The 23660-nt window shown below is 46.1% G+C and overlaps 1 protein-coding gene across 15 annotated transcripts in view; it reads left to right on the forward strand.

Annotated features, from left to right (window-relative positions):
* The window catches only part of CACNA1A (calcium voltage-gated channel subunit alpha1 A), a 287509-nt gene that overhangs the window by 89334 nt on the left and 174515 nt on the right, over positions 1–23660 (forward strand). For all 15 annotated transcript variants that reach the window (XM_045083255.1, XM_045083256.1, XM_045083300.1 and 12 more), the window contains one exon: positions 22935–23040. In XM_045083255.1, the coding sequence (XP_044939190.1) occupies positions 22935–23040 (106 nt within the window). The remainder of the gene's footprint in view (positions 1–22934; positions 23041–23660) is intronic.

A 23660-nucleotide genomic window follows, 5' to 3' on the forward strand; every position in this document is an offset into this window, starting at 1 on the left:
CTAGACTTGGAATCACCTAGAAGTTTTAGAAATGCTGATGCCCTGAGCCCCACCCCACAGGTGCTGGTGAGATTGGTCCAGGGCTGCCCCTGGACGTGGTGTTCTTAAAAATCCCCAGGTAGTTCTAAAGTTCAGCTAGGATTGGCAGAGAGTCCATCAGGTGGTTAAGAACTCTTGGAAGGCAGGTAGATTGGAGTTGGAGCTGTGTGACTTTGGGCAAGTCACTTACCCTCTCTGATCCTCAAGTTCCAGGACATGCTGGCATCTCCCTCCCTCATTTGGTCCTGTGAGTTCAAAGCGCTGAGCAGGGGGCCTGGGATGCACATAGTGAGTGCTCCCTACATAAATGTGTTAATTTCTTAAAATTGAGGTCAGCAGCCTTAGAGCTAATAGTTGGAGTGCAGGAAATGAGACCCTTTTTTTTTTAACGGTTTTTAAAAATTGAGTTAAAATTCATAAAATTAACCACTAACCATTCTGAAGCACACCGCTGCGTGATACTTAGCACGTTCACAGAGTTGTGTGGCCATCATCTCTGTCTTGTTCCAAGATAGTTTCATCATCCCCCAAAGGAAATTCCAGCCCTCATTAGGCTACTCCCCATCCCCTGCCTTCTCCTACCCCTTGCCCCACCCTTGGCTCTGGCTCCTCTGGTCCTGTCTCTTGGATTGACCTATTCTGGTTTTGGAGTTTGGGTAGTTCCCCCTCTGCCCCCCTTCAACCTGGGGGGTTGAAGCATCCAAGGGAAACTGTGAGCTCTCTTGGTGTCAGAGTCTTCCTGGCCCCCACCTGTGGCCCCCTTGGGCACCAAGGGCCTGCCATCATCCCAAGTGAATGCCAGCAGCAGGCCCATGTTCTGCTCTCCTGGCGCCGCCACAAATGAGAGGTTTCCTCCCAGCTGGATTTCTCCTAGTTAAATATTTCATAAAGAAGACCTACAACTTGTGACGCCAGGAGTGTTTGATAGTGAAGTTAATGAGGAGAGAGAGTCGCAGGTGGCCCCCAGGTCCCTGTCTGAGCCCCACTGTCCCTTGTCCCCCAGCTGTGGCCTCCCTCTGTCTTTAGCACTGTGTCTGGCACAGAGCAACCCCTTGACAAATGAATGTTCAAAGGGCAGGTGGAGGGGGGCAGGGGTGGCGGAGGAAGAAGAGGAGGGGGAAAGAAATGAGGGGGGAAGGAAAGCAGGGGCAGGATGGGGTGGGGGGGAGGGATCTGAGAAGCAGAGACTGAACTGTAGGGAGGCCACGGAGGGTGGTGCTGGGGTGAGGCGTGGGGGGGAGACGGACAGTGAGGAAGCCGATGGGGAGGCAGAGGAATGGGAAATCCAGTAAAAGCGAAGAAAGAAACAAGAGGGAGAATATTGTGTCTTGTATCTCTTCCCCTCCCCATTACCCTTGACAATCTTTTCCTCCCTCTGTCTCTCCATTTCTCATTTCCTGACTCTTGCTGTCTTGCCTTTTTCATTTCCTGTGTCCCTCTTATCTTTTCATTTTCTCTCTGGGTTTTTTGTCCCCTTTCCCTTTCTCTTCAGAAACCATCCCTTGGTGTACGTGTCTCATTGTGTCTCGTCAGTCTTTGGCTGAGTGTGTGAGTGTGTGTGTGTGTGTGTGTGTGTCCGTGCGCGCGCCTGAGAGAGAGAGAGACCAAACCTGGGGAAGAATACAGGAACATAGATGGACATTTTAAAGACCAACCATTGAAGCAAATGTCCATTTTGCGTGGCTCAAGAGCCAGAGCCACTGACCCCTCAGATTCTCCCATAGGCCCATTCTGGCTCACAAAGCACTGGTGAAGACTGTATGGGAACCATTAGCTTGCTCTTCTTTGTGGTTTCACCACCTAGGTGTGCATCCCTAAGCGATGTAGTTAAACGTTCTGTGGTTTTGAACTTAGTATAAATAATCTTCGGTGATATGAATGGTTTCGTGTTTTGCTTCATTGGTCTGCAATTATATTTGTAAAATTCATCCTTATTGTGGTCTCTGTGGCTCCTTCGTGGTCATATTTGTTCACTGATGATGAACATGTGAGTTTGTTTTCCTTTTGGGCACCGTCAGGAGCCACATTGCTTGTTTTTTATGGATTTTGCTGCATGGGTGCAGTAGTCTCTTGAGGATAGAGGCCTTGGTGCAAAATTTCTGGATATTAAAATTAGTGCATCTTTGATTTGACTAAATATATAAAACTGTGTTGCGAAGTGTTTGTACTGATTTACACTCATGCTGTGAGTGAGTGCATGTTCAAGTTGTTCCACATCCTAACCAACACTTGCTATTGTCAGACTTTAGCTGCAGCCCTTCTAGTAGATGTGTGATTTCTGGTTGTGATTTGCCTGTGCTCCCCGATTACAAAATGGCTGAACGCATTTTACTATATTTATTGGGCATTCAAGTTCCTTCTTTCATGAAGCACCCTACATACCATGTCCACTTTTTTTATTGGGTTGATTTTTTTTTTTCCGTTATTGATCTGTAGATGGCCCCAGTCTATTCTGGAAATAGGTCGTTCATCATTATAGGATGTGCAGTATCTTCTCTTGGCTTGCCTTTTGATCCTTTTTTACGATGTCTTTTGACAACAGTGGTTCTTAATTTTAATGTGGTTGAACTTAGAAATCTTTTTCTTTACAGTTTATGGGTTTTATATGTTATATAAGAAAACCATCCCTATTCTGAGGTCATGGAGATGTTGTATGCTATTTCTAAAAGTTTTATAGTTTTTCTCACCTTCTGTCTTCAATCAACTTGGAATTGATTTTTGCGTATAGTATGCAGTAGAACTCCAATGTCCATAAGAGTTGTCCCAGCATCATTTATTCCAATGACTTGCCTCATGATCTATGAGACAACCTCTCTGACTGTTTAACTCCTACTTCCTTTGGTCTGATCTGTTTTTGTACTCAATGGGTCAGCCACAAATACTTTTTGAGTACTGACTATGTACTAGACACTGGTTTACAGCAATAAACACAACAGATGTGGACAGTGCTCTCATGGAGGTTACAGTTCAGCAAGGATGACAGATAAATAGTTGTAGCTACTTAGTTTACAGTCACAAATGCTGTAAGCCCTATAAGAAGAGACCACTCGAGCTTGCTCTGTGAGGAGCATGTAACACCACCATCTGCCCCACCCAGGGAAGTGTGATAAACTGAGTCCTTAGTGCAACTCTGCTAGAGTCAGGGCAGGAGTAATATGAAAGATGTTCTAACCAGAGGAAGCAGCATGTGAAAAGTCCTGGGGCAGATGTTTAGTTTAGGAAGGTGGTATCTATCTTAAAGGCACCATCTGGCCACTGAAGCCGTACTATAATGCAACTGGCTACTGTGTGGAGAATGGATTGGGCCCTAGGCGAGAACAAAAAGCCAGGAGACCAGTGAGGAACTGGCTCTAGTCCTTCAAGGAAGAGGCCATGTGCCTTGGAATGGAATGGTGGCTGTGGAGATAGAAATCATGGCTCAGATTGAAAGTTGTTTGAGCTGGCGTGATCTTTTCCCCCTTCCTCTCCCCGCTCTCTATCTCTGTTCCTTTTCTGGTTGAGTTTTCTGGGTGAGAAAAGCAGTTTGTGTTCATGCCAAGGGTATGTGCTCTGGAGGACGTATTTGCCACAGATGGTCTTTGGAATTCTAGCCAAGAGAGTAGCTGGACAGCCCCCGGCCCCCAGGGTTTTCTGGAAGCAATTCAACAATGGCCATTTATTAATAACAATGACAACAATGAGTTTTGATGGTCTTTCCTTCAAAATGCCTTTCGTTATTGCTTCATATTTCACCCCCCAGCCCACCCTAGGAGGTGCGTGGTGGAGAGAGACAAGGATTTTAATCTGTTTTATTATAGAATGAGGGGAAGTTAATTGGCACCCCAGAGATCATACAAAAGATGTTGGTTTAGGGATAGGAATCCAGTCCTTGACTTTCAGGCCCTATCTGGTTAATAGGAGGTCACACACCAGCTCCCCATGCAGGTGCTTGCAGACCACTTCCTCTTGGGTGCACCTGAGTAGCTTACAAGACCTCAGTTTCCTGGACTGTAAAGGGAGAATGAAAATAAAATACCTGCTCTGAACTTTAGACCTGACACACATTTTCCTACTAAATCCATTAGTGCCTTTCTGTTGCCAGGGGCAGAAAAGTCAAAGGGGCTTAAGCAACAAGAAAAGAATTTAATAGATAGGGACGGAAGAGTCCAGGGAGTGATGGTGTCCAGCATGTCTGGATCCAGGGATCAGATGACATCATTAGGCCTTGGTTTCCGGGCCCTGCTTTCTGAAGCTAGCTCCATTCTCCCTTTGGCCAGGACATGACTGCCGTTCCAACGGTTTGGTCCTCCCAAAATATCCAAATTAATTCTCTTTCTCAGCCATTTTTACCAGCATTCTCAGCAAATGACTTACTGCTTTTGATTGGCTGTGCTGGGATCAGGTGCTCATGCATGAACCAATCTCTTCCGGGAATTGGGAGGTGGGAAAGGGATGCTGTGATTGGCTTAGATTTGAGTCACATGATGGGCTGGTATTGGGGGTGGAGCCAACCTCAGAGACTGGGTAGGAGTCATCTCTTTAAAGGTATATCCAGAGGCGCCTGGGTGCCTCAGTGGGTTAAGCCTCTGCCTTGAGCTCAGGCCATGATCTCAGGATCCTGGAATCAAGCCCCGTACCCCTCTCTTTGCTTGGCGGGAGCCTGCTTCCCTCCACCCCGGCCTGCCTCTCTGCCTACTTGTGATCTCTCTCTGTCAAATAAATAAGTAAAATCTTAAAAAAAAGAAAAGGTATATCCATGTATGTTAAGGGTTGGAGCAGAAGTAGTAAACCTCTCTTCCTCTTTCTGCCAGCATTCTGTTGGCTAGAAATTCATCCCATGGTGTATCGGTAGGAAACAGAAGACGCTCTTCAGGAATTGAATTAAGAGATGTGGGCAGGGGTGCCTGGGTGCCTGGGTGCCTGGGTGCCGACTCTTGGTTTCTGCTCAGGTCCTGATCTAAGAGTCAGGAAATCACGCCGCCTAGGGACACCGCACTCAGCCTGGAGTCTTCTTAAGATTCTCTTTCCCTCTCCCCGTCTCCCCACCCTCCAATGAGTGAATTAATTAATTTTTAAAAAGGGAGAGAGGTGTGGGAAATTAACGAAAACAGAGAGGAAGGAGGTTGGGAGATGGGATGAGAGAGAGCACAAAAGCTGTCTGACTCAAGCTGCAACCTCAGAAAATTGGCAGAATACCCCAGCTTCATGCACTCCCCGCATCTCCTGCCATGGCTCCCCGTTGTCTAAACCCAACTGGAAGCCAGAAGGTAGGGAGTTCAATGAGGCCATCTACGCAGTTCAGCCTCCCCAGGCATAGCAGAAAGAAGAGAGATGGTGGATTCTGGGTAGCTGAAGACAGCCAGCACCTGAAGCCCACTTAACTGCAGGGAACACTGGGACATTTAGTCCATGTGTGCATCTAGGAGGACGAGGCTCAGTGAACACATCCCATTGTCTTTTTCACAAAGAGAAATCTAGTTCCTGGGTGTCAAAAGTCTACTTCGTTGTTTTGTTATTGTTGTTATTAGTGGTGGTAGTGATTACTGGGTGCTATGTGCCCTCCTAGATAATTTTCTTTTCTCTCCCTCATTATTTTCTCACTCTGTGTGGAAATCTTTTAATCTTTGAAAGGAGTTCCTTTCTATGCCAGGAAGCGTGGGGCCCTCTGCTTAGAGAGCTGGTAGTTGGGGTCTTAGAGGGCAGTCTATACCTCTAGCAAGGTCCTCAGGTTAACCTGAGGCTGGGGTGGAGGGAAGTGCCTGAATGGGGCAGCAAGGGAAGCTTCCTGCCTAAGGAGAGGGCCTCCTGCCTAGGAGAGGGCTCTCAGCCTGAGCCCAGGAACGTGGACTCAGGTCCCATGGGCAGGAAGCAATTGGAGGAGTTGCTTCCTGCCCTCCCTCTCTTTGGAGCCTGTCTTGGCAGCCAGAAGTAGGTGCACAAGTGAAATTGTAGTCTGGACATGCTAACAATGGCTCTTGTCCACCCTATCCCAATCCAGCCCAGCTGTGTTAGCAGTGTTCCCGGTATCCAGCCCCCTCCAGGATCAGCCCAGTGGCTGTAACAATGGCCTGTCCCCTCCCAGCCTTGCCCACTTCTTTGAACCCTTGTGATGCTAGGGCTGTCACTGGCCTGCCTTCCTCTATTCAACGTTAACTGACCTGTCCTCCCCTCCACAGAGAGCGGAAGAGCAGGTTCCTTGTTTCTGGCAGCCAACCTACCAGGTCCCAACCTTCAAACCACCCCACCCTGCATTGAGGAGTGTGGCAGATAGACCCATGTCCCCTAGGCCCATATGCTCTGCTCCCTCTGCTCTCATGAGCTCTTGGTTCTGGGTTTTCATCACCTTCCCACTTCTGCTGCATCCCTGCTTCCGGTAGTGATGGCTGCATGGGTTCACATCCCAGCTCAACCCCTTGGGCTTGGCCACACAGGCAAGTGACTTTACCTCCCAGTGCCTCTGTTCGAAAGTTCTGGACGATGTGCCAAGTGCCTCAGTTGCATCAAATAAGTTTGTCCTCTCAGTGCCTTGAGGGGTAGGTGGCATTGTCATCATTCCAGGTGACAAAGGAGAAAACCAGGACAGAGAGTGGTTTAGTAACTCTTCTGGGGTCTCACACCCCACGAATGACAGAGGTGGGATTTGAACCCAAGCTCTTGGCTTCTTAATCGGTAAGAAACATAATGATAATGTCCTAATTCAGCGAGCTGTTAAACAGATTTAGTGCAATAATGGAGGCAAAAAAGCTTAGTCCACTGCCCCACATAGAATAAGCATTCAATGTAGTTGTTATATTAGTGATTTTATTATCTTATGTTATAGAGTTGTATGTTAATATATGCTATAAAGACTTAGTGTAGTAATATGTAGTTCTGTCTTTTTGTTATAGTACAGGGGCCAGCAAACTTTTTCGGCAAAGAGCTAAATATTAAAGATCTGAAGCTTTGTGGGCCACAGATCTCTGTTGGGGCCACTCAGTTCTGCTGTTGTAGCAAAGGCACCTATGGACAATAAGTAAATGAACAAGTGTGGCTGTTTTCCAATAAAATTTTATTTTAAAAACATGCCACAGGCCATAGTTTGCCAGGGCCGAATCTAGTATGTGTTATTATGTATCAGTGATTTTTCCATATTTCTCTGTTTATATTATTGTCTTACAAAACCAGCTTTTCTTTCCCTCCTTTGCTCCTCCTGTCTTTCAGCAAAGCATGTCAGGCCGCTGGGCTGTTCTAATACTAGGCTTATTTGTCTGATAAGACATGGGGGGTGAGGGTGGCAGATTTTCTAAGCTCAGGCAGGCCTCTCTCCATCCTCTCCTCCTCCCTTATTCCTTTATATAGTTTTTTTTTTTAAGATTTTATTTATTTATTTGACAGACAGAGATCACAAGTAGGCAGAGAGACAGGCAGGAGAATGGAAGGGAAGCAGGCTCCCCGCTAAGCGGAGAGCCCGATGCGGGACTCGATCCCAGGACCCTGAGATCATGGCCTGAGCCAAAGGCAGAGGCTTTAACCCACTGATCCACCCAGGTGCCCCATTTAGTTTTTTTAAATTTGTTTATTATTGGGTGCCTAGATGGCTCAGTCAGTTAAGCATCTACCTTCAGCTCAGGTCATGTTCCCAGGGTCCTGGGATTGAGCCCACGTCGGGCTCCCTGCTCAGCAAGGAGTCTGCTTCTCCTTCTCCCTCTTCCCTTCCCCTCACCCGCTTATGCTTTTGCTCATTCTCTCCCCCTCAAATAAATAAATAAAATCTTTTAAAAATCTGTTTATTATTATTATAGAGAGAGAAAGGGTGAGAGTGAGTGAGGGGGACATGGACAGAAAGGGAGAGAGAATTGTAAGCAGGCTCCATGCCCAATGTGTAGCCCAACACGAGACTCGATCTCACAACCCTGAGATCATGAAAATCAAGAGTTGGACACCTAGCTGACTGAGCCACACAGGCGCACCATCCCTCCCTTATTTCTGAGCTCTGGAACTTACCACTCTCCTTGCCCATGGCTGATTTTCTGTGCCTTGGGGAAACCCATGAGGATCTCTGAGCTCCTCTCCCCGTAGTGTCCCCTCACCCTCTCTGCTACCCCAGCCTCTTTTCTCTGACCCAAACACACCAGGCACAGTCTTATCTCAGTGTCTCCACACGGGCTTTTCCCTCTGCTTGCATCCATCCTACTTTGTGGCTCTTCCCTCTTCTCCTCTAGAACAGCACCTGCACATAAATGTGTTGAGAGAGTGTGCCATATATCTTCATTCATTTTTATTGCTGATTAGCATTCAGTGGTATGGAAAAGCCCACACTTGGCTTATCCAGTTACCTGTTGATGGGTGTTTGGGTTCATTCTCATTTTGGCCATTGCTAATAAAGCTGCTGTGAAATTCTTGGACCTTCCCCCAACTCTTCACTTGGTGAACCCTTAAATATCCCTTGGGTTTTGCATGAAATAGTGCATCTTCAGTGCCTTTCCTGACCCATTCCCCCCTCCCTGGTTTCTTTCATCATTCCTCATAGCACTTGTCACAACATACAATGATGTGTGTGTGTTACAGGGATGCAGGTGGCATTCCGGCCAGAACTGTCTGCTTCCAGAGTGAAGAAACAAGGACAAAAATAAATAAATAAATAAATATAATAAAGAATGAAAGGGAAAAAGGGGGGAAAAATCTATAAAACAGCTCAAGGGAGGAGCTTAGTTCTCTAGTTTCCAAGGACAGAGAGATGAGGATTTGTCTGGGGAGTAGTTTAGGAGTTCCTCATGGACAAAGGGGCTCTTGGGTCCTCATTTATCCATAAATCTGCAAATATGGGATGGAAAGAAAACCATCATGAGGTTTCTAAGCCCATGGAGCCCCCTGTCCATTGTGAAGACAGTGGGGCTGACAAGTTGTCAAACGATGTCATGTGATGTCATAGGATGACAAATTGTCATAAAATCTGGCTAGCCTATGGGGAGGTGGCTTAGATTGCATGCCCCCATCAGCTCTACTTAGACTCACATTTCATCCCCCAGAAAGAAATGTTATACAGGGTAGTAGTCATTCCCCCTCCTTCCTTCAGTTCTTGGCAACCACCAATTCTGGATATAATCTGAAGGTTGACCAGTAGGATTTCTGGACAGATAGGCGGTGAAGGCTTATTGAATTCATGTGCAAACAGCACTTGGGTGACACATAGTGGGTTCTCATAACTGAAATGGCCATGACTCATTGGCAGCAACGGCAAGTTCTTTCCAGAAGCCTTGCTCTAAAACTAAATGGGCTACCCATCTATTTGGAATTCCCGAATACTGGCTGGCTGTGTTGCAGTCAGAATCTGTCCTATTTCCAGTTCGGCCCTGGGGTTGGGGTGAGCGAGGAGTAGTCAGAAGGGCCAAGCCATCCGTTCTGGAACACCATCAAACTCTGGTCCAGGTTTCCCAGAACTGTGCAGGAACATGTCTAGGGAGGGAGAGTGCATCTGATGGGAGTCCTGGCAAGCCCTGGCCTTGGCTTTCTGGGGCCGCTGTAACACCAACCAGCATTTGTTGGACCTTTGACCTGAGCCAAGATGGCGGCTTTGGGGAACAAAGCAAGAAGCATTCAGGTTCTCTTCATGGTTGTGCCCCCATTTCCCTATGTGGCTTCAGATAAATCTCCTCTCCATTCTCTGTTACTGTTGACCTCTCTGAAAATGGTATGAAACTCCCCCACCCCTCTCCTGATGTGTGTGATGTGTTGTAGTTTCTAAAGATGAGACATCTCTTCTTAGGCTCTGGTGTTCACTTTCTGGCTTCTTTTAGCTTTCCCTCCCTCTGCCTCCACTTACCCACTGATCAGCTTCTGTTTTTCCCCACTGCTTTCCCCACTGCCTCCACTGTAAGTCTTATTCTCAGCTTCTGTCATGGGCAAGACCATAGGATCTAAAGAGCATGGGGCCTTGTAGTCCTGACCTCTGATCCCACATCTGCCACCCTTGACGTTGCTCGACTTTGGGCATGTCATTTTGTCTACCTGAGTGGAAATCCTTCACCTTCCTCAGCTAATAATTCTAGTTCTTCTCTGTTTTCACAGTAGAGTGTTCTTTCTCCTACCTCCTTGAAGTCAGGTTTGGCTCTATAACTTGCTTTGGCCAATGAAATGTGAGGACGAGTGACTTGTGTTGCTTCTGGACAGAAGCTTGAAGAATCAGTGTATGTTTCACTGTGTTTCCTTTTGCTGCCTCCACCATCATGCATGCACAGAGATGGAGCCTCCCTCAGACTAGGCACTGGAGAGGGGGCAGCATAGAACAGAGTCCCCATCCCACCGGCAGTGGGCACATAGCATGAACAAGAAAATAGTCCCATGGTACTTTCAGCCACTGAGATTTGGGAGATGTTTGACTACAGCAAGATGTAGAATACTGGGGCTAGAATACCTCCTCATCTGGGCTCTGGGACTAAAGTTGAAACACAGTGTTCTTGTGAGAGTTATGTATACTTAACATGCATTTAATTTTTTTTAATTTTAATTTTTTTTTTAGAGAGGGAGCAGGGAGGGACAGAGGGAGAGGGAGAGAGAGAATCTTAAGCAGGCTTCATACCCAGCACAGAGCCTAATTCAGGCCTCAGTCCTATGACCCTGAGATCATGACCTGAGCTGAAATTAAGAGTCAATTGCTTAACTGCCTGAGCTATCCTGGCACCCCAATGTGCATTTAAACTAGCCAACAAGTATTCCCCTTTGCCTGCTTTCTATGGGGCCTCTGATTCCTCTCCCTGTTTTTCAGTCTTGAAAAAAGTTAGTGAAAGGAATTGTTTGACTTTTCCTTCAAGCAGATGAATGGTTTCTAAAGCCCTGGGCACTGATTCGGTTACCCTCAACCACCTTCTTCTTATGACCTTCTCTCTCTCCTTCCCTGATCATTTAGTATCTGCTGAGGGGTGAAGGAATTCCTGTTTTAACTTAATCCAAGTTTGAATTTTTTTTAAAAGATTTTATTTATGTATTTGACAGACAGAGATCACAAGTAGGCAGAGAGGCAAGCAGAGAGAGAGGAGGAAGCAGGCTCCCCGCTGAGCAGAGAGCCCGATGCGGGGCTCGATCCCAGAACCCTGAGATCATGACCTGAGCCGAAGACAGAGGCTTAACCCACTGAGCCGTCCAGGTGCCCCCCAAGTTTGAATTTTTGCACACTTCTTCTTCCTTCTCCCCACCTTCTCTTTGCCAGTTCTACTCCTGCTCTTTATACCCGAGTTCTAGAACCTGCAGTGTTTCTCTGTTCTCTTTGATTTCTTGCTTTCTTCCCACCCCCCCCCCTCCATGGAATCAACCATAGTGCAAATTAACAAATAGTTCTGAAGTGCCTTGAGCTTGAAGACATTTTCTTCTGCTCACCTAAGCAGGATCCTGGAGCAATTGCAAATGTCTCGTGCCCTACTGTAAATCTTGCAGTTGCAAGAGATTCAGTCAGGGCCAGTGAAGACCCAAGCAGAAGGTTTTGGCCAAGGCTCCCTGATGTCCCGGCTGTGCTGGGTGTTGTCGTATTGATTAAGCTCCTAGGACTGCTGCCAGCAGCCTCTAGGATTAAATCAATAGAGTTTGCAAAAGTAAAAGCTTCTTTTGGAGGCACAGAATATGTTGCTTTATTTTTTTTTTTAAGATAAAGCTTCAAGGAGAATCTTCATAGATGGTGGGGCCAGCAGAAGAAAGGGCCAGATAGACCCAAATATTTGGGGATGTGTCCAGGGAACATGTGAAGGAGCTGCAGTGGGGGCTTGGGACATTCTGGAAAGTCTGTTTGACTTGGTTCGGCAGTACAACAGCAGAGAGAGCTGGAAAACAGGGTGGAAGGTGCAGAAAGAATTGCTGTTGAGAGGTAAAGAGAAATAAAACAGATGTGGATTCATTTGCTTGTTCAACAGACATTGATTGGCGTCCTGCTAGGTGCCTGGTACTGGAAGGGGCGCTGGGAATGTAATGGTGAGCCATTTCTATGGCAAGTGTTCCTAGGAGGGAAGAGAAGGGGAGAGACATAAGAAAGGTCATGTGAAGACAGAGGGAGAGGATGGAGTGATGTGACCACAAATTGGAGAACACCCAGGGCCTCTAGTAGCTGAAAGAGGAGGGGAGGGATCCTACCCTAGAGCTTTCAGAGGGGGCTCTTATACCTTAATTATGGGGTTCTGGCCTGTGTAACTGTGAAAGATGAAATTTCTGTTCTTTCAACCACCCAGTTTGTGGTAATTCACCATGGCAGCCCTAGGGAATGAAAGTAAACACTTCTATGAGGTCAGAAGTGCCTGTCAGAAGGCACAACAAGACACAGCCATCAACAGAACCTGACACTGTCGTGGGGCGCATATGGGATAAAGAAATACCCCAAGTCTTCCTTCTTCCCTCCAATCTCCTGCTGGCGCTTCCCATTGAACAAACCTTCCCAGAAGGCAGGAGATGAGACAGGAGCCAACCTTGTCTCTCCCAGGACACCAAGCAGAATGATGAGTGGATATGTTGGGGGAAGGGCACTCAGGAGAGTGGCAAAACACATCCCAATACCTGAGGCCTTTAGACAGTGGATATGGGTAGAGAATAGATTACCTAGGGTTAAGCCCCAGAGAAGACCAATGGTGAGAGATTGAGTAAGAAAGGAGCAAGAAAGAGAGACAAGAAGGTAGTAGAAAAAGATAAAAAGAAGCTGAGCCAAGAAATATGAGCCTGAAAAGGTCCTGGGATTTGGCAACCTTGAGGTCCTTGGTGATCCTCACTAGGAGAGTTTTGGTTAAGTGATGGAGCTGGAAGACAGCCTGGAGGAGCAGGCAGAAGAAAAAGAAATCAAAGTGGAGAAGTGAAAGCAATACATGCAGTCAACTTCTTCATCAAGGGTAACAGAGAAATGGATTTGCGTCTGGAGGGAAATTTTGAGACAAGGGTGGGGTTTCTAATGATGGGAGAATATTAACTTCCCAAAAGTGGGTCATTCCTAGCAGTACACCAGTACGCACTGACTGGTATCTTCTCCCATCTAGGATGCTAGAATTCTCAAATGCCCATTTTGAGATTTAGGATAATGAATTTAACATCATCAGCCCAGATCATTGATCTCATTCAGGAATGTACCTCTGTACAAGCATGAAAAAGGCAACTGGTTGGGTTCACCAGGGATGGGCTCTCTCCAGAAGCAAAGGAAATGCAAGGAAGTGATATATAGCCAACCTTTGTAAGGTTGACAAGGAAGGAAATGAAGTGAGGAGAGGGTGCTGAGAAATGGTGGAGTCAGTGAGTGGCAGGGTTTCATGGGATGGATGTTCATTTGCATTTAGGAGAGCTAGTAAGCTGGGAGGAGGAGAGTTGCGGCTAAAGAGAAGGATGCTGGGAAAGGGTATTTTGAAGATGCCGGTGTGGCTCCTAGGCATGCATGGCTGGAGTGCCTTGAAGTTCATAAGGGGCATTGATGAAGAGGTAAGGATCTCTTCCAGTGATTAAGAAGGAAGGGGCCAGCATAGGCAGTAGTCTTCCCGTGGAAATTGAAAGTCATAGAGAGTAACCGGCTCTACCAGTCTGACTCTCAGCTTTTATTTTCCTGTGGGCCTTAGCATCTTGGCTGCTGGGACTTCCTTTAACTTTGGACTTCCTGCTGAGTCCAGTGACACTGGGAAAGACTTTCATGGCTTGTCTGGTCAGAAGAGGGAGAATTTCTTGGCTTGTTTATACCCTATCTTGGGGGCCTTCTTGTTGGCTGCAACTAGTTTAGAGAGGGCCTTCTTCACCTCTCCTGGCTTCTTGGGTAGTCTTACCATACTTAGATTCAGAGGGTCCTTTTTTTCACTTGCTTTCCTGGGGCCCTTCTCCTTGGCCTCACTGGGTTTCCTTGGGGCAATCATGGCAGATATCTGCCTCGGGTTTGATTTTCTTTTTGTTCTCGGGGACTAATTTGAAGCTGCCAGTGATCTCCTTGGCCTTGGAGTTGATGGCCCTCACGGAATTTCCAGGTTTGAGTTTAAGCTAAGAGGTTGATGAAATGCTCAGAGAAGATGCCAAGTGCCAAGGACATGGAAGATTTCACTGATCACTGCACAGGTTGACAGTACCACACAAGGGGAGAAGGACTTGCCTGGACAGAGGGAACATCTCAGGGAATGTGATTGTGTGAGCAGGTTACTCATCACAGCTTTGTAATAGAGACAAACTGGAAGCATATAAGAAAATGTGAAATGATGATGCATTAACTCACAAGAATACTGCACAGCCTTTTAAAAGAAGGCGATCCAGTGTGTCAATATGGGAAAACGGGTCCAGTGCTGTGAGGGGTACAGCAGAGGTCAGAACATTGCATAACACAATGGCATTTTTATAAAAGGAAAATATGATTTCGTATGTTTGTTTTCACTCATTTGGTGGTATTTATCGAGCACTTGCTATGTGTTGGGCAGTAAATCCTGGGGACATAGCTGAGAACAAGCCCCAGATGGGGCTGACATTCCAGTAAGAGATCAACGTAATAAAGTAAATAAGTAAAATGCGTAGTTTGATGTGATAAGTTGCTAAAATAATTAACAAAAAGCAAGCAGGGAGGGGGGTGGCAGTATTGGTGGGGCTGAGACTTTAGACCTGGTAGCCAGGAAGGTCTCACTGGGAAGATAATGTTTTGGTATCTCCTGATGGACGCAAGGGAATGAGCCCTGCCCATATTTAGGGGAAGAGTAACTCAAGAAGACACAGCAGCCAGGGTAAAGAACATGTGTAGGGAAAAATCTGGAAAATAGACAGCAAACTGCTAATGGTGGTTATCCCTGGGCTGTGGGCTGGGGTAAGGGCTTTTCATTTTTTAAATAATACAATATAAATTTTAAAACTAAAAAGAATACAATAAACATACCTGCTAGAGATTTTTGCAACTTTTTTTTTCTTTAAAAATGTTATAAACATTCTTTTTATAACTAAAAGCAGTTATTTAAAAAGAAAGATCTTGAGAGCTGCCTGGGTGGTGTTTCTGTTCGTGGTTCATGGCTCAGAGGAAAGTCAGTGAGTAACAGCATATAATAGGAACTATGAGAATCAAGGAGAAAGAAAAGAAGCACAACCAACAACAGTTTTTTAGAAATTGAAGATTTTTTTTTTAGAGATTCTCCGTATCATAATATAATTAGCCATCTTAAAGTGAACAATTCAGTGGCATTTAGAATATTCACATCATCTGGTGACCACCACCTCCATCTAGCTCCAAAACATTTCCTACCCCCAAAAGGAAATCCTGCCTCATGAAGCAGTTGCTCCTGATTTCCTCACCTCCTCCTGGCAAACGTGACTCTGTATTTTGTCTCTATTGAGTCACAGATCCTGGATAGCCAAAAAGGTCGAGATAGCCATCTGTGGGTGAGTGGATAAATAAATTGAAGTACACCCACACACACATCCATAAAATGGAATGCATTCCACACAATGAAATACTACACAGCCATGAAAAGGAACAAAGTACGTGTACACACCCCTACATGGATGGCCCCCAAATCATTATGCTGAATGAAAGATGCCAGACAAAAAAAAAATCACATGTTGGGGCGCCTGGGTGGCTCAGTGGGTTAAGCCGCTGCCTTCGGCTCAGGTCATGATCTCAGGGTCCTGGGATCGAGTCCCGCATCGGGCTCTCTGCTCAGCAGGGGCCTGCTTCCCTCTCTCTCTCTCTGCCTGCCTCTCCATCTACTTGTGATTTCTCTCTGTCAAATAAATAAATAAAATCTTTTAAAAAAAAAATCACATGTTGTATAATCCCACTTATATGGGATACCTGCTAGAGATTTTTGCAACTTTTTTTTTTCTTTAAAGAATTATTTATTTATTTATTTGACAGACAGAGATCACAAGTAGGCAGAGAGGCAGGCAGAGAGAGAGGAGGAAGCAGGCTCCCTGCAGAGCAGAGAGCCCGATGCGGGGCTCGATCTCAAGACCCTGGGATCATGACCTGAGCCGAAGGCAGAGGCTTCAACCCACTGAGCCACCCAGGCACCCTGCAACTTTTATTTTGAGCCCAGTATTTGTGGAGTGGATCGCCTAACTTCACTGCCTCCTGTTTGGGGAATGATTTCAGATTTGAGAGAAGGCTCGGTCAGCCATGATGGGAGTGCATGTTGAAAGCTTCCAGTGAAGGGAAGGGACTGAGACTTGGATGGCAAAAAAGGCATAGGATAGATTAATAATACTGGTAGCTGTCATTGTCATAAACATAATAATATAAGCACTGATTGCATGATCACAAGGAGATGAACCCTATCTTATGCTTTTATAAGCATGTTAAGTTTCTTTTTTATATAAACATGTTAAGTTTTCTTAATATTAAGATCCAATGCAGGAACCAGAGTAAATAATAAATACATATGTATTGAGTGCAGACTATATCCCAGGTCCTGTTCTAAATGTATTGTGGGTGTCCATTCATTCTTTTCACAGCCCTGCAATGTAAGCATGACTTTTTAATTTTATATGAGGAAACAGGCTCAGAAAAGGAGATTTTTTTGGCCAACATCAGAACCATGCCTGACCCCCAAACCCTTTTAACTACTTTTTCTATGACTTCTCACGTAGTATTTCCAGTTTTCTGAGCAGAAGCTTGATCCAGATGCCCTGGGTAGACTTCTCTCTATAGAACCAAAGTGTTGAAATTTCTTTGATTATATTAAAAAACAAATGACACATCACATCTATTTGGTGTTGGGTTTTTAATTTTTTCTTCATTTGATTTTCCTGGTGACATAATGAATTTTTTTTTCTCTACCCTAGATGTGAAATGTAGGTCTTTACAAATGTCTAGAGTGTGTTAATCTTTGACGCTGGTTGCTTGCCCTGCCCCAGGCTTGCTATGTCTGGATGGATGTGAAATTAAGCGTCTCCGCTTGCCGCTGGCCATGGTGCTGAAAAGTTCCCAGGCTGCACCCAGAGTCGCCCTGAGTCGTGTTGTCACCACTAGAGTCTCAAGCTAATGGGCTGGTGGAAAGCTCTTTTGTAGGCTTGGCTTTTGGCTGTTCTATGCATTGGAGAGTTCAAACTCCATGTCTGATAACTGGACACTCTCTGGAGTATTGGAAGGTAAAATTTTCGTTAACGTAGCCCGCTTGGGATGGGTTTATGAGGGCATGGATTAGCCTGCGGTTGTTGATCATGAATACAACTACATTCAGTTGTGGTAGTTGGGATTCAGTTGAGGTCTAATCCATTTGGTTTCATCCATATGGTTAAGGTTCCAGGTGTACCCCAACTCCAATTTTTAAATAAAGAAAAAACTATCCACCTTCTAATAAGAGTAAGCTGCTGGATGGTCTTTGGTTTGCAAGCATGGATGTTGGGGTGAGTGAATGCTCTTCCAGTATTTCCTCTGTGGTAGTGAGCAATTCTCTTAACCTCTCTAAGCCTTGATCTCCTTATCTGGAAAATGGAGCTTGCAACTTACCTTGTAGAACTGTTGCAAGAAATTAACTGAAACGAGTGTAAAATGCTTAGCACAGTGTCTGCCCAATGAAGCAGTTGATAAACACAGCTGTAATTAGGTTGTTGTGCCTGTTAATGGGCCCATAATAGTTTATCATATTGCCAAGTTAAATGCTGGCATTTGTTTAGCGAAGCAAAGAATATGTCCTAAACTCATACATCTCGGACCCTGGTACCCCCCGCTCTTTTCCTGGTAATTGTGAAGAGCATGGAACTAACATGAAAATAAGGTCTGTTTGGCTTCTCTCTACAAGTTCAACTGCCTGGTTGACTCACTGAAGTATCTGTTTCCTCAGAACATCAGGCAGCCCCTATATTAGAGGAAAGGTCTTGATGAGTTAAAAAACCTGATTTGATTTTTACAACAACCACAGGAAGCTGGGAACAAGGTAGGGATGGGAGATCATAAGGAGAAGGATGAATTACTTAGACATTCTACAAGGTCTTGCTAAGGAGCTGGAACCATCAGCCATGCCTACTTTGCAAACTGATTTTCTTTGATGTTCTGGATCCCAAGAGCAGATCCTGTTAGCAGATACAGCTCTTCTTCCCTGGGAAGAATCACTTGGTCATTTCCAGTGTCACACACAACCCCTTTCTGGGGCCTCTGTGGTCCTGATCAATTTAATTTGGAGGCGGGGAGCTTTGTGTGTCTGCGCTTGCCTGCAGGGCTGTTTGCTATCCTGACTTCCACAAGCCATTTCAGGAGCCAGCTTTTCCTCCCATCAGGGATGCTTCTCCCCTTTCATCTCTTCTCCCCGCACTCCCTCCCCTTGGCCTCTCGGCTGGCTGATTATTCTGGATCCCGCTGACACAGGTGCTTTCTCCCTGAACCAATCCGGGAGCAGGAAAGCTCAGCTCAGCTAGCAGAAGCATTGCTCACCGCAGCTGTGAGTTAGAACCCAGGATTTCTAAATTGGGAGGAACAGGCACGACTCAGGGTTGGGCTGAGAAAGCCTCACCTCCCCCTGCCTGGACTACCTTTGACTTCTGCCTGGGGTGAGGCATCTCTTCCCATGCCAAGAACACAGTACCCCATCTCTGTGTCCATGTGCCTACCACTTCAATGCATATTTTAAGAAGCTATGTTCTTGACATGGCCACCAAGACTTGGCATACAACAGAGTGGGGAGAGAAGATGCACAAACCAGGACCCACCCACCTTTCCTTCCTTATTCAGGTGTTTATTGAGCACCTACTATAAAAACAGATGCTCTCTTAGGTGCAGAGAACAAAGCAGTGAACAAAGTAGACAAAAATCCCTGCTTGCATGGAGCTTATAGTCTATTAGCGAAGACAAACAGTGAACAAGATAAAGAAGAAAAATAGAGCATATATTTGACCAGGGACGGGGCCGAGGAAAAAAATAAGCAGGGCAAGAGGTAAAAGGTCTTATGAGGTTGTGACCTTTGAGTAAAGACCTAAAGGGAGTGAGGGAGGGAACCATGTGGGTCTGTGGGGAAAAAATATTACAGGAGAGAGAACAGCAGGTACAAAGGCCCTGGTGTGGGACATGCCTCGTGTTTGGGGAATGTGGAGGAGGCCAGTGTGGCTGCAGCTGAGCCAACACAGGGAGACAGAGGTCATGAGAGCAGGGAGGTCATGCTGGGTCTTGCTGGCTGCCAGGAAGACTGGCTTTTCTTCTGAGTGACATGGGAGTCATGGGAAGACTGTGACTCCTTCCATGTCAGCTGGAATTTTCTTTTCTGCATATTTGTCTCATGCCAGTTTACTCTTATTTCATCAAGATCTTGGGTTTCTTACCAGCCCCTTTACCTGTGTGCAGCCAGAAGACTGGTCTGGGGCTCCCAAAGTTTCCTCCTAGGGTCAGAATGTGGAGGAGAGAGGGGAGCCCCCACCTCTCTTAAGATGACTCAAAGCCACAATTACCTGGTCTCCTCCTACCCTTGAAATAGATCTAAGGCAAACTTCACTGTGCACACAGATCCCCTGAAGATCTTGCTAAAATGCAGATTCTGACTCAGCAGGTCAGCGAGGGGGGAGGGGGGCTAGACTTTGCATTTCTAAAGGATGCAGCTGATGCTCTTCAGTAGCAAGGGTATGAGGTCAATGTTGCCAGTTCCCATGGGGGGGCAGATCTGTGGACATTGGCGGGATCCATGTGTGCATGGAGGGAGAAGGGTTAATATTTGATAGCCAGTATTGCCATGTTTGACAAGAAAAAAGCAGTAAGGTAGGAGTGGGCAGCCTCTTTCCGTTCTCCCCCATGCTGTGGCTTCATTCCTCTATCCGGAGAGCTCTGGGCCTGAAATCCGGTGACACTGGACAATTGAAATCCTGATAATGCAACCCTGAAAGTGCTGCTTGCTGCCAGTCTTCTGGGACTCTTCCTGGAACCTCAGCTCAAGTCTGATGGAGAGGAAGTCACATCCCAGCTGTTTAGGGGCAGGAGGCCACACACCCCCTCTACCCCAGGAGTGAGCCAGTAGCTCCACACAGAAGTGAGCAAGGAGCTAGTTGGCAGGGAAGGGAAGTGAAATCATCAGATTCAAATCATGGCTTCAGAAGCCTCGGCAAGGGGAGGCCAGGGAAGGGCTTGGCGTTGCTTCTCTGTATACAAATATTGTCTCTTATTTTCTGGGCTGCAGGGTGAGGCAGAATGGAATATTTGTGCAACATAGCCCAGCTTTGTTCTCTGTGCTCCTAATGACTGTCAGCTTGGAGGCAGGAAGCCAATCAGAGGCACTCGTCGGCAGGGCCGGCTTTTGTTGGCTCCCCAAATTGCCCTGAGTGTCAGATTTGCTTTTCAGAGTGTGCACGAAGCGCAGCTCAGCCGCTTTCAGCTGGAGGCAAAGGCCGAAGCCGGTGACAAAGGCCTGGTTTTCCTGGTTTACTTAGGCTCTTACCCCCAAGGTTGTCCATTCCAGACTTTCTTTTCCCACCTGGAAAGTGAGTATATACTCTCACTCCACCAGCCTATAAGATCCTTTGGTTTTATGGAGCTTCCAAAAGGCCCAACCTAACTCTAGGGCCAAAGGACAGAACAAGGCAAGTTAGGCTTCCAAGGGAGACAGCTGGGAGGAGGCCAGGGGTTTCACATGGCCAAGTCCACCAGGGCATGCTCTTTGATCCTTCCATAGAACAATGGACCCGGTGTTCCTAGGGGACACTTGGCAATATCTGGATGTTGTTACGTTTTGGTTGTCGGAACTGGAGAGAAGGAGATGCTGTTGTTCATCACTCCCACCACAGGGAATGACCTGCCCCCAGATGTCAGTAGTACCAAGGTGGAGAAGCTCTACTCCAGACTGAACAGTACCCTGTGGCTTTCCCTTCTGACACCCACTTCTCTACACCCAGATTGACTGGACAGTGCCTGTGTGGGTCTGGCAGGGGGACAGGGGACATTCTGGTTCACCAGCTGATCAGCAGATCAGGTCCTCATGTAAAGTGAGCACGGATGGCCCTCCCCAAGTAGAGACCCTCCAGCAGGTCACCAGGCCTTGTCCGCCCAGAGCAGTTTTCCCAGGAGGCAAGAAGGAGTTTGTGCCTGGAGGGAGAGGGAATGCCACATCTGGAAATAACCACACAGACTACCCTTTCCCTCCATCAGATCTTGAAAGGTAGCTTCTCCGAGGCCTACCCTGACCACCATATTATTTTCTACTTATCGAGGTAAAATTCATGTAACAATATTAACCATTCTTAAGTGACTAATTCAGTGGCATTTAGTACATTCAGAGTGTTTGTTGTACATTATCTGTCTAGTTCCAAAACATTAAGCAGTCACTTCCCAACCCCCTCCCCCGGCCCTTGGCAACCACCCATCTGCTTTCTGACTCTGTGGATTTGCCTGTTCTAGACATCTTACACACACAGAATCATACAGTATGTGGCCTTTTATGCGCGGCTTCTTTCACTCTGCACAATGTTTCTGAGGTTCCTCCACACTGTGCTGTGTATTAGCACTTCATTTTTATGGCCAAGGATGGTTCCGTTGTCCGGATAGACCAGTTTTTGTTCATCCGTGATCCACGCTGCTTCTACCTTTTGGCTGTTGCAGTGGTGTTGCTATGAATATGTGTTTCGGTACCTGCTTTTCAGTTCTCTGGGGTGTACACCTAGGATATGCATTGCTGGATCATATGGTAATTCTGTGGGCTTTTTGAGGAATCACCAAACTATTTTCCACAGAGGCTGCACCATTCCACCAGCAACACACAAAAGTTCTAATTTCTCACATCCTTGCCAATGCTTACTGTTTTCTGTGGGGTTTTTTGTTTGTTTTGTTTTTGCTCTGTTTTGTTTTGTTTTAGCTCTAGTGGATGGGGAGTGGTACCTCATTGTGGTTTTGATTTGCAGTTCACTAATGGTTGATGAAGTTGAGCATGTTTGCATGTGTTGATTGGCTATTTGAATATCTTCTTTGGAGATATATCTACTCAGGCCATTTGCTCATTATTTATTGGGACTCCCTTTTGTCGTTGAGTGACAAATGTTCCTTATATATTCTGGATGCCAGACTTACCAGATACATGATTTGCAAATATTTTCTCTTGTTCTGTTGGTTGTCTTTTCACTTTCTTGATGATGCTCTTTGATGTACAAAAGTTTTTAATTTTGGTGACGTCTAGTTTGCCTATTTTTTCTTTTGTTGATTGTGCTTTGGGCATCAGATCGGAACACTGTACTGCACTTATTTTATAAAAAGATTTACTAAAAAAAAAAAAGGTTTACTTATTTATTATTTGAGAGTGAGAGAGAGAGAGAACATGAGGAAGGGGAGGAGCAGAGAGAGAGGGAGAGAGAGAATCTCAAGCAGACTCCCTGCCACGCTCAGAGCCTGATGTGGGGATTGATCTCACAACCCTGAGATCATGACCTAAGCTGAAATCAAGACTTGGATGCTTACCTAACTGAGCCACCTAGGCACCCCGACTACCGTACTTTAATTGCAACCCCCAACCTCCTTTCCTGCTTTTTCTCTGTGTAGCATTCACCACCTTGTAATGCTCTATATGTGTGGTTGTCTCACACACTCACTTCTTCCCCATGAGGGCAGAGATTTTTCTTTCTTTTACTGTAAGCTGTGTCCCCAGTGCCCTGAACAGGGCCCGGCACCCAGTATGTGCTGAATTAATATTTGCTCTGTGGATGTTGGAGGTGAGATGGAGAATAACATCTACATTTTCCTTAAAAAGTCATCTGCTGGGTCTTTAGAGCAATGATGCTACTTCACAGGACACTCTCGTTGTGGGTGCATGTTATTGTCCAGACTTCTCAGTGTGCAACACCGAGAGTGAGCCGTGATGTAAGCGGTGGACTTTGGGTGATAATGTTGTGTTGGTGTAAATCTATTGATTATAACAATGCACCATTTGGTTGGGGGGGGATGTTGATAATGGGGGGGAGTTGTGCATGTGTGGGGGCAGAGGGAGAATGGGGAATCTCTCTACCTTCTGCTGAGTTTTGCTGGGAGCCTAAACAAGCTGGAAAGATTTTCCTTAATTCCTCCATACTCCCTTTGAATATATGATTTTAGCCACCATCATAGCAAACTGCATTGTCCTTGCTCTGGAACAACACCTACCCGACGATGACAAGACCCCAATGTCTGAACGACTGGTAAGTGATGTCTCTCTTGAGGGGGTCTCTCTTTTGCTTTAGAGGCAAGCTGCCATGGCTGGGGGTGGGGGTGGGGACAGAGGGCAGAGTGGACTCTCAGTCTTGGAGCCAAGAGCTGGATCATGGATCATGAGCCCCCCCGCCTGGGAAGCCTAAATTTCATGAATACCAATAATCTGGAGAGAGAGAGGCCTTCATGACTCATCCCTCCAGACCTGGCAAACCCAATGCCAACCAGGATGACAGTGTTTGACAAGTGTTTATGTGGTCCATAGAAACATCCTATTAGAAACAAAATTCTTGTGAAAGATGTTGAGTATGCATGGAAATGGAGAGAATAATACAATGAACCCCTCCATGAACCCCTCAGCTAGATTCAACTGTTTTTCAAGACGTTGCCCTGTTTGCTTTGCTTGTCCCCTTGGATTTCACTGGTTTGTCTTTTCCTGGGCAAAATCGTTGAAGGCAAATCCCACACAACTTGTCAGTTCTTTGCCATGTAATTACTTAACTCTGCATCACTAAAAATATGGGCATTTTTCTTCCATTACCACAGTGACATTTTTACACCTAACACGACTTGCAGTGGTTTCTTGGAACCATGTCACACCCAGTCAGGA

The sequence above is a fragment of the Mustela putorius genome, unplaced genomic scaffold, assembly GCF_011764305.1.
Source record: "Mustela putorius furo isolate JIRA1106 unplaced genomic scaffold, ASM1176430v1.1 tig00000095_pilon_pilon_pilon, whole genome shotgun sequence".
NCBI classification, from domain to species: domain Eukaryota; kingdom Metazoa; phylum Chordata; class Mammalia; order Carnivora; family Mustelidae; genus Mustela; species Mustela putorius.